The 11230-nt window shown below is 42.8% G+C and overlaps 1 protein-coding gene across 1 annotated transcript in view; it reads right to left on the bottom strand.

Annotated features, from left to right (window-relative positions):
• LOC109964078 (ephrin-A3) overlaps positions 1–10705 on the bottom strand; it is a 32442-nt gene extending 21737 nt beyond the window's left edge. Inside the window, 2 exon segments of the mRNA XM_074527648.1 lie at positions 10361–10396; positions 10620–10705. Of these exon segments, the coding sequence (XP_074383749.1) occupies positions 10361–10396; positions 10620–10705 (122 nt within the window).
• Between the last annotated feature and the right edge of the window lie 525 nt (positions 10706–11230).

Here is an 11230-nt window from a genome sequence, read left to right as displayed (position 1 = left end):
CTGTTTTTAAAGCCCTTACATGAGCAATAGTGATCCTATCAGACACTTGGCCAACAGAGGCAACGAGACATACAGCCAAGAGAAAGCGAGTGTATGTTCCCTGAGCTCTCCCATGATTGATAGTGATCCTGCCTGATGGCTGTGTATAGACTCAGCACTCAGTGAGACATTACCCTCTGACCCAGCTATTGATTCTTGCATTCGCTGCCCCAAACACACAACACTAGCTCTGACCCTGCCTGTGCAACAAAACCCACACAAAAAACACACTCGCCTCTGTGTACAGTCTTACAGATTGATAGTTTGGTGGTGTCTTGAGAAACCTGATCAATCTGCTGCATAACAATCATTCTGCCCTGCTCGCCTCAGCCCCACTTCCTGGCTGGGTCACATGGCACCCAGTGTCCTGCTGACTGATGTGTTTGGGCCAGGGTCTGGAGGCTTGAATATCAGGGCTGCGGGAAAAAGAGCTCCAGTGCTGGGATAAACCGTTCTCAACAACAACAACAAAAACATTACTCAGATCTCTCTCCTGAGCCACATTTAATAAGGGATTTGAGGCTAGAAACAGAGCTTACCAGGCAGAAGCACAATGTGGAATGAGAATAAGTGCCATCCATCAGGCAGACCTATAGGTCAGATAGTATTTGCACATAATTCTTTATCTGCTTGCACTTGTTTGAACTGCGACATGTGTGGGGTCTGCCCTATGAGTGATACCAGCTACCAAAGGAGACTCTAAAACGCATTTTGCTTCTCCTCTGTGCTGTAGCCAACTTAGCTAATGCAAGAAAATATCCTCTATCAAGCTTCAAACAAGGTAAAACAAAGGCTCAGAATGATTTGCAACCATTGACCCATGTCCAGTATCACAGACCAGTTAAACACGGATAGGATACTTTCACTATTCTAAGCCTGAGGAGGTAAAGCCAGAAAGAAAAGCAAGACAGAGAGGGGTGCCAACTGAGCTCCAAGCCTAACGGGCGTCCAAGACAAAACCACAGCTGGCTTTCAGCATTAGTCTCCATGACGACAGAAAAAGCCCCAGCTATGGAGCTATTGTACCAAAAAAAAAAAAAAAAAAAAAAAAAAAAAAATTGCGTGGGGGGGGGGGGGCAACAGGGGTTCACTGCTTTGTGACAAAACCCATCCATACCCTCTTTATCCACCACCTCTCCTTTGTCTCTCTAATGGCTAATTAAGTACCACTTATTACTATTCCACATTACCACGAATCATCAACTATTACGGTGGCAAATACTGTTTCTTGCCATATTTTTTGCTACATCTTAGTTTGCCTGCAGGATGAACAAAGAAAAAAGCTAAAAGCAGAAGGGGGAGCACAGGGGTGTGTTACTAAGGGTGGCAGGCAAAATGCTGGATTGGTCATGTACTGTACAACCAGCTAGATGTGCAGGTCTGTGTGGCTTCTCGTGTGACTAGAGGGGACATTTTAAGGTGATGTAAGGACAAAAGCAAATATTTAAATGATGTTTAGACACTGTTATTTCAGTTGCATTGCTATAAAAGCAGCACTATAACCAAGCTGTAAATACTTCAAATTCCCTTCTCAAGCCTTCTAATTTGTTCAGAAAGAGACAAAACACATTGCAACAAGGCCAAAAGCAGAACAAGCACATGGGTTTAAAGGCAAATAGAAGCATCTCGCTGTTGTCACGGTACAACAGATGGATAAACACAAACACAAGGGCAATGAGATATATAGTTTTTTTAAGTGTTTAAATATGTCTGGGTAGTCTTGTCAGATAGAAGGTGGCTGTGGGTTTAAACATTTCAAGCATTATGGATGTTCTATTAATGCACTGTGACATGGGTATTAATTAAATGTATTCATGTTTGCTCGGTCACAAAGGCTTGAAATTAAAGCGTGTAGATTGAGCACTTATCACTTAGATTTGCGTTGTGTCTCAATCACCCATTTAGAAAAACTATTTTGCTGCATGGAATCAATGGAGTAAAATAATGAAAAGGACATGAAGACAGGAAAAAAAACAATGCTCAGGCTCACTTCATCTTGAGAATTTTCTATTTTTATTCTTTATCAAAGCGGAGCATAAAAAAGCAGCAGAGCTCAGATGTTTCAGAGCTAAGACCTTCAGCAGTGCACAGGCCAAAGTGGTAATAGAAACAAAAAGATTTTGTTGGATGATGAATGAGCCAAACATCTATCAATGTCAGACTGTAACTCTGCACACAATAAGGCTTACAAATGCCTAATGGTGAAACTTTGAGTTTGTGCCGTGTACCAGCCAATAGCTGTGTGTGGGGTGCTTTTACAGATGCAACTGTAAGCTTTGCTTCACTGTTTTCAATCTGTCTTTCCTCCTAAGCAGACCTGAGAAATGTCACCAATCAATATTGGGCACAGTGAAAACTGCATCATTTGCAAAGAAACATATGTAGCTTCTGTACAGGCATCCATCCCTTGTCTATACCGCTTATCCTGAATAGGGTTGTGGGGGTGCTGGAGCCAATCCCAGCTGTTATTGAGCAAGAGGTGGGGTCCATCCTGGACAGGTCGCCAGTCTATCATAGACCCGAACAGCCACGCACACCCACACTCACTCCTACTGGCAATTTAGAGTCACCAATCAACCTAAACTACATGTCTTTGGACTGTGAGAGGAAGCCAGAGCACCCGGAGAGAACCCACACAGGCACAGGAGGACATGCAAACTCTGCCCTCAGCTGATGGTAGAACCTGGAAACTTCTTGCTGTGAGGCGACAGTGCTAACCACTGCGTATGCAGGCAACAACAAGACAGGCATTGTTTAAGAAAACCTGACAGTATACAATTAAAATTCTACGATGATTTAAAAAATCAATATATTTGTAGGTGACTCGGGTCAGAAGACTTGACTCAAATCAGACTTAAGTTGCAAATCTGAGGTCTTGAGACTTGTTTGAATTACACTGGTAATAAACAACTTGAATTTGTCTTGGTATTCATGATTTAAGACTTAACGGAGTTGAGACAGATGACTCAAAATTACTTCCTACTTTTAATTAAACATTTGCATTTTTCTAGATATTGAGAAGTTACATTTTGTTTTTTTAGGTGATTTCTAGTGCAATGCGTGCACATCTGGCAACCCACCAGAATGCGGTGCACCAGCAAAAGGAAACACAGGTTGCAGCTATCATGACGGGACATAGTCCAAAAATAATAGAATTTGGAACCAAGCATTATGTTGTCAATGGCAGTAGTAAGAAGAACAGCGGTATGCAAAGTCTGTAGTGCAAAAACCAGGGACACAGCCACCAGAACATCCAACTTCATCCATCACTACAAAACTCACAAAGAAACACGAATGGGTCCTTTCAGCTAATGTTAGCTAACCTACTGAAGCTAACTTTAAACTTAAGATGCAAGACCGTGAAAGTCATTTTTAATTTAATGGCTAAGGGTTAGTTTATAGGCTTCAAATGCACAATTACTAATCAAAGGAGGTTTATTGAAATATTGCGGCCTCTGTCTTTTAAACAATTTAAAATATGGAAACTGGAATAGATCAGCAGAATTTTGTGTGATCTGACTTGTGACTTACTTGACTTACAGTAGTGACTTGATTTGGCTTGCTTGTCACCACAGTAACTTGGGAAGGTTAAGACTAGCACATGTGACTATTCCCAGCTCTGTTTGGGAGTACGGTGTCAGTATTCCATGATGTGGTTGACTCTTTCCACTCAACATGAGCAGACTCTACCAGACTCGACAGTCTATCAGTGGAATATCCCTCTACTGCTCTACCCTACTCTCCTCCTCTGTCTCTCTGTCCTTATCAGTGTCCTTCCATCCATCTCTCGTTCAATTTTTCATTTCAGGTTCAATCTTTTTTGACATCCTCTCACTCCACCTGCGACGACACCTCTCCCACCCTTTCTGTCTTCCTCTACTGGCCTGTCAATCTGTCCTTCTCTCTCTCTTTCTGTCACTCTCTCTTGAAGTCAATATGCCTCTTCATGTGGCGGCGACCTGTCAGTCATTACATGACAGGCAGCAAAATGCGCCTTCATGTGGACCTGGTCTATCTGAGACCATCTGTATTAACTAAAACATCAGAAATGAAACATTCCAGTATGTCCAGAATTTAGAAATTTTTTCATTCAGTTTGTTTCACATGTGTTTACAAGCTGTTCAGAAGCCACTCACAAAAGCATCAACATGTAGTCCACAGCCTTGCAATTCTGTGAATATATGCATACAAAATGATAAGCCACTTGTAACGCAAGGACGTTTTCCCCCCATCTGTGTTTTTGTGTGAGTGTACTGCATATGCCTACGCTCACACTGCAACTTCATGGTGACTTACTGCTTTAATTTAAGTGGTAATAGACTTTTTAAATATTTGGCAACATCCTCCAGCCTAACTGATCATTGCTTATAGTAACTTCCCCTGTACTCCCCCCCCCACAAAAACAAACAAAGCTCACTTCTCCTCAAATTTGATAGGAGGCTATGAAACACTGACGCCTTATTCATCGCACTTCCCTTTGATGAGGTTTGAGTTTCTGTAGGTTTTCCTCTTTTCTTTCTTTATAACCGCTGAGCTCTTCATCTGTTTATTCTGAAACCAATGCTGGAAGCATAAAAGGGTATTTCTCAGACAGGAAATGAAAAAGGTATTGACTATTTAATAAATGGGAATGGAAAGAAGAAAAGTCAGCATTTATTCATAAGAAGATATTGCTAATTCTTACTTTAACTCAACAGTACTGTCCTTTGCATTGTCCATGCAAACATAAACCAGTGACAACAGCAGTGACTCATACAGCAGGTGGTCATAAGGGCTCCTTTAAAATCTGATAGTCTATCCTCAACATTAAGGTTTATGGATATGTAGGTGTCTGTCTGAAAGAGTTATAAAATGCAATGTATTTATTTGTACTTGAGCATTTATTCAAAGGGGACAAAGCAGTGGGATGTGTATATGAGCTCTCATAAAGTCAGCCCACGTCCCAGTGCAACATCCTGGCCATATAAGCAATGCCTGCTCTGCTCTGCCTTGCTGCTGGAATATGAAATATGCATGGACCATAAAGAGCATATGGACCATCCATCTCAATATCCGCTACACCAGACCATCAAAAAAGATCATTAAGCCTAACACACACAGGCCCACTTGCACACACGTCCACACAAAATGGCACATAAACATGCACTCCCACGTTGTGTATAATGGTTTATCAGTTTCAGTTCCAACTTTCTGCTGACAGTGCACACACAGCAACAGTACTAGGCATGCATGCACACACACACAGACACACACATGCAAACAAGTTTAGGAAAGAGAAGAGATATTCATATTTGCTCACCTCAAATTTCTAATCTTAATCCAAAGACATTACAAACAACTGTTGGGTAATAATGGTGGAAACAGTCTTCACAAAAACATGAGCATAGACCTTTGTTCCTCTGTCACATGCACACACAGATATGCACACATACACACGCGCGCTGCCCCTCTAAGTTGTCACTGTCTATATTTTCTTTACCATGCCTCTGAAAGGCTCTGTCACTATCAGGCTCTCTGGCCCTCCACTGCAGGGAATTAAATTTTTATATGAGGCTCAAAGGGAGAGAGATAGAGATAGATTGGGCGGGGGGGGTTTAGGAAGTTAGCTGGTATACTGTCACAGCAAGAGTATACCAGAAAAAAGCCCAAATCATAGCCAGTTGGTTTTGCAGAAAGCAACAACAAATGCAGAGATAAAACTGTTAATGGGGCAGAAGAACAAAGGAAAAGGCAATGAACATACGGAAAAGGAAAGAAACCTGAAGGTGAGAGATGAATAAGAGAGTAGAGATGAGGAAGAAAAAACTGAATGACTCAGACGTGCAGAAGGCAGAACTAACAACTAAAAACACAGACTACCACTGGGTGCACACCACTGTATCCACATCTACCCATCTGTCCTTTCACCTCCACCCTCCTTTCTCTCACATCTCTCTAATCTCTTTTTAACTACTGTATGTGTCAGCAAGGAATTCGAGACCAAGTCAGCGTCATATTCTATCACCCATGAAGACAGAGACAGGAACGAGCGTGCGCACACACGCACACAGGACAGCTACAAGACAGGCTTCATCTTTATCTAATCTTTTTACCCTCTACAGCCCATCTCTCGATCATCCCTCCATTCCGCCTCGCCTAAAACTTGTCAGTAGAGGTTCAGTCTGCTAACGGGCACCACTCTTTTACTCCACGTTAGAGCCCATCCCAGTCAGTGAAAAGCACTCATTTCATTTGTAAGAATGACACAAGAATAAGAGTTGAACAAAATATGTGCAATGTCTAACTTGTTTCCACCTTCACAGTAGAAGGAAACATTTGGGGGAATTCAATCTTTGTTGCTTAATGCTGCTGTTATAATAATTCACTGTTACATGTAGAAGTGCAGAGTTGGAGAAAGTGCAGGTGGCAGAAGGACCGTTCTCCATGGAGAATGCCATAGAACAACAGAAGTATCTCATATAATTCAACAATAGAATAGGTTTAATGTTTTTATGGCCAACAGTTTGACGCTCATTTCTGAGAAATCATGTTTGTCCCCCCGTCGTTCTGGCATGGTTTTAAACACTAAAGGTACCCATGAGCCGAACAGAAGTCAGAATGTTTTGTCGTAGCAACAAATTACCGCACCACAGTTGCCAAATTCATCCTAAATTTATCTAGACTCTTCTGACTTTATGCAAAGCAAATTTCTGCATCCTGTCATCTACATGTTTTTGACCACTGGGCCATTTGCGTTATTTCACCCCACACAGCCACTGTACCAGCATAAGCTCTCTCCGAATTCACATTGGCTTTGTGTATAATGTTTTGTTGTAGTACTCAGGAAAAATGTGCTTTTATCCACTATGAGCAACGCACACAGCTAAATTTTAAAATCAGTGGATCCTAATTTCTCCCCTTTTGTTTTTATGCACAGTGCACATAATACGCATTCAAATCTTTTCTTTTTTTAATCAAACCAAATGTTTTTTTACTCAGTTGTGCTGATGATTCAACACATCCAAGCAATATGCTCCACCCCTAAGTCATCCAACACTGCCTATGTACAAACTGAACAGGAAATGCATCCAGAAACGATGGGTGCTCAAAATATCTCTCACTTCACAGCTCTATTTCTCAGGTTACCGCCCTTCTGGGGATACAGTACACATCCAGTTTACTACAGTATACCTTCAACTGGATATTGACAAAATATGAATGCAGCTGCAGTTTGCTCAGGGGACTGTCACTGGTATAGTGCTGCCTTCTGGGTTGAGATTTAAAAATATCTCTTTTGAAACCAGATGTGTCACCTGCTCACCTCGGCTGCTGTGGAGCTCTTTTGACAGATTGACTCCCTGCCTTGTTAACAGCGCTTTGATTCAGCCAATTTCAAGAGTATGAAAAGATTCTGTGATGTCTTGGGAGGCCGTTGTCGTGCCTTTATGGATGGGCGGTGTGTAGCTCCAGTGTACGTGCAGCTGGCTGAGGATTGATGCTGTGTGAGCTGGTGCGTGTGTACACCTTCACAGATGTATGTAAGAAGACAAATGGGCACAGTTGACATCACAAAAAAACATGAGAGAAATGAATCAACAGTGTTTGCTTTTTGATGTTTTCATCCCCTCGGCAAGGACTTTCTCTCTCGCTTACTCGCTTTACTCCCCTTCAAACACTTTCTTTTTCACTCTTTTCAGTCTGTTTGTTCCTCTCGCCTCCTGCACCTCTGTCCTCCCTCTCTCTGTCTGCCACTGCCAATCTCTCCGCCCTGGTATAAAGTTGTAATCCCTTTCCCCCCTTTCTTTCCAGTCGTTTACTTACCTCTATCTTGGTAATTATCTCGCCACCCTGTCCCCCCGTCATCATCCATCTATCTGCCTCTATGTAATACACTGTATTTTCATCTGCTTTCAGTTTCAGACTCCATTTCTCATTCCCTGCCCTCCCTTATCTGACTGGGCTGACCCATTCATCTTATCTCTCCTCCTCTCATCAGCACCCTCCTTTTGACTACCTACTACCTGTCTCCATGTTACAGGTGGATTGAAATTCAAACCTGGGCTTCATTGCCAGTTTGCGTGGTCGGCAATTTGCTTAGTACTTATCCCTGTTCAAGGCTGCGGAGGTTGTGAACAATCTGGTGTTAGGTGTTAATAGGGAAGATAAAGCAACATCAGAGGCCACGGCAGCTGACTTATCCAATCCATTAGTTGGCTGTAATGTTTATTGTTACCACCGAGCTAAGAGCAGCTGGTCAGAAAGCACTCGCTCTTCTGCCTGAACTCTGAACTACTGTCTCACAGAGGCAGAGTTGACTGTTCCGACTCGTGCATTAAACTCCCATCTCTCCTCATGGCTGCCTCTGCTGTTCTTCCCACCTCTCCACCACCTCCATCTATTTACCTCCGTTTCTTTCTGCCGACCAGTCTTTCCCAGCAGTTTTTTGCTCAGGTGTGCTCAACCTACCAGCAAAGAGCAGAAGAAATTCTGACAGTGACATTAGAGATGTCAGTGTCACATTAGAGCAGACTGGTGTCCATGCGTGCACAGTTAACATTGGGGAACAAATCAATGGAATAACATTTTATTATCACTAACTTTGTCCAACTCTTCAAGGCTGCATACAGTTAAATGATTTATTGAGGTAAATTGAGCATTATGATCCCCCGAACATAACCTTACACAGTATTATAAGGTATTTACCTTAAAATATCACAATATTTGAGTTATCACCAGTGCCAATTTCCATCATTTTGGCAAATTACATTTCCAGAAAATGTACTTTGACATGCATTGCTATTCTGATACTAAATTACATATTGCATGATTTTATCAAGGCCTGTAATGATTAGTTGCCACCTGTTTTGTTAACCAATTAAGCGCCTTTTTCACGCAAAAAAAAAGGTCAAAGACGATGCGGACTTCTGCTTTTTATCCGTTTTCTGAAGTTTAGACCACATGAATAATCAATCTGAGAAAATAATCAGCTAACTGATAATCCTAGAATCAGTAGCTGTAGTCCTAATTTGACCTGGCTCATCCACCCATACTGTATATATGTACAGTCAGGATAACTGGGCAAATTAGAGTGAGGGTCTGTTAGACTGGAAGCTTTCTACAACTTGAGCAAATAAAGGTAAGGCTTTAATGCCCACAATATTAGCTGTTAACGAAGAGACAATAAGCAGATGGTGTGTGGTTGCGTGCGTGTGTGCACATGTGAGCTGTGTTGAAAGGGACATTTGTCTGCTGATATGTGTGAGCAGTCGACAGGTTACATACACATCTATATCACAGCTGTTCCTGCAGGCTGACCCGCCTGAGTTATGCCTACTTGGGTGTACATATGCATGTATCCACAAAGATTTGTCTGGCATGTGTGCATATTATCTGCAAGACAGTCATGCACAGGACAGCTGCTTCAAACACGGCAATGTAAGCGTTTGTTCTGTCGCTTCAATCAAAGTGCTTCTCTACAGCTCAGCCTGCCAGACAAAACGCAAGTCGGCCAAAACCGGGCTCAGAGCTCGGCTCAGCCAGACGGAGAGAGACAAACAGAGAAACAGACACTGAGGGGGAGAAAAAAGGAGAGAGACCTGTGGGTGAGAGGCCACAAGGTCTGTTTCTGTCCCTGGTGCAATGTGATGAAACCGGCAGGCAGCCAATCAGACATGACGATGAGCCAACCAGGGAGTAACCTGTAGGTCAGCTAACACAGACTCGCACACACACACACACACTTGTTCCAGTTAGACCACTGGTGGCTGAGGTCTAAGCAGACAATTTCTTGATATCAAGTGTTGCATGTAGAAGATAATTGGATTGGTTGTAATTGGCTGTGGTTGGCTGGTTTGAATAGCAAATACTGGCTTTGCATAAACACACACATTCAATACTTGTTTACGTTGTGTGTCTATGTGTACACATAATACTCTGTTGCTATTGTTGAACCTGTTAGTGGGCTGATTGCAAATACAGCACACTTATTTTTATTATGCTGTGCAGAGGAAAACATGCTTGTGCTAAAACTGGTGAAAAGGAGGAAGAGCGACTTCTGAAGCAAAGGAGCGAGAGTTCAGAAAGGTCGGTGAGAAAATGAAGGGAAGGGAGAGCACTGTGCTGATGTTTCCAACATGATAAACCTTCAAACCTGGCTCATGCACCGTGTGTGTGTGTGTGTGTGTGTGTGTGTGTGTGTGTGAGAGAGAGAGTGTGAGAGAGACCCTGAGTCTGAGCAATGCACCATTACAATGAGTCATGCTAGCTGTAATGTGAAATATGTGCCAGGCATGTGTGCGTGTGTGTTATACCGCCCTGGTGACTCTAAAGGTCTTCTACATACCTATGAATGCTGCAGCTGACAGTCCACACACGTGTCCTGTGCACAAACACACGGATACAAACACATCCATCGGTGTTGCGTTATCAAAGTCCAAATGAGACAGAGAAACACCAGAGGTGTAAGAAACAGACACCACTTTGGACCTCCCACTGAGAGCAAATGTGCAGTATCAGCCTTCATGCCTCCGCCTTCCCTTTATTACCCCCTTGTCTCTCACCTTTTTCTTTTTGAACTTGTTTACTTTCCACTTATTCATTACCTCGCTCTCCCCTCCTTTCCTCCCCCATTTGTATTCCTTCCTCTCTGTTCAGTCTTTATGGCAGAGAAGGAGTGATGCCACGTCATGTCTTCTCAGTACATATGATCGATGATACATCTCACTGCTCCTCTCTTCATCCGATACAAAGAGCTAAACGCACCATTTAACATTGAAAATGATGACATTACTCCATGTATGGTGTTATGCCTGTGTGTGTGTGTGTGTGTGTGTGTGTGTGTGTGTGTGTGTGTGTGTGTGTTAAGTTCTAGTAGTGAGAACACACCGGTCCTGTCTTTACATAACCACTAAGGGAGACGAAAAGTGGGACAGCCAGAGAGCCAGAAACACATTAGAGCGCCTGTACTGGCTTTTGTATACACAGGTGTGTGTGTCGGAGGGTCAGATCGACAGGGAGATGTTTCAGGGAGAAAAACGCTGGCGGGCATTCAGTCTGGACTGCAAGAGGAGATGAAGGAAGGAGAGATTTGGTTTTTCATTTCCACAACTCTTCATCCTACAGCTTGTGCACAGAAAATTGATCAAGACCCTCTCTTTTCAAGGACATTTCAATGGGTCTTCAAAGGGTGAAACGTTTCTGAAAGGTCTGAAGG

The sequence above is a fragment of the Monopterus albus genome, unplaced genomic scaffold, assembly GCF_001952655.1.
Source record: "Monopterus albus unplaced genomic scaffold, M_albus_1.0 scaffold84.1, whole genome shotgun sequence".
In the NCBI taxonomy this organism is placed as follows: domain Eukaryota; kingdom Metazoa; phylum Chordata; class Actinopteri; order Synbranchiformes; family Synbranchidae; genus Monopterus; species Monopterus albus.
Note: the sequence above shows the minus strand (reverse complement) of the source record. Positions and strands in the feature narration are given on the sequence as shown.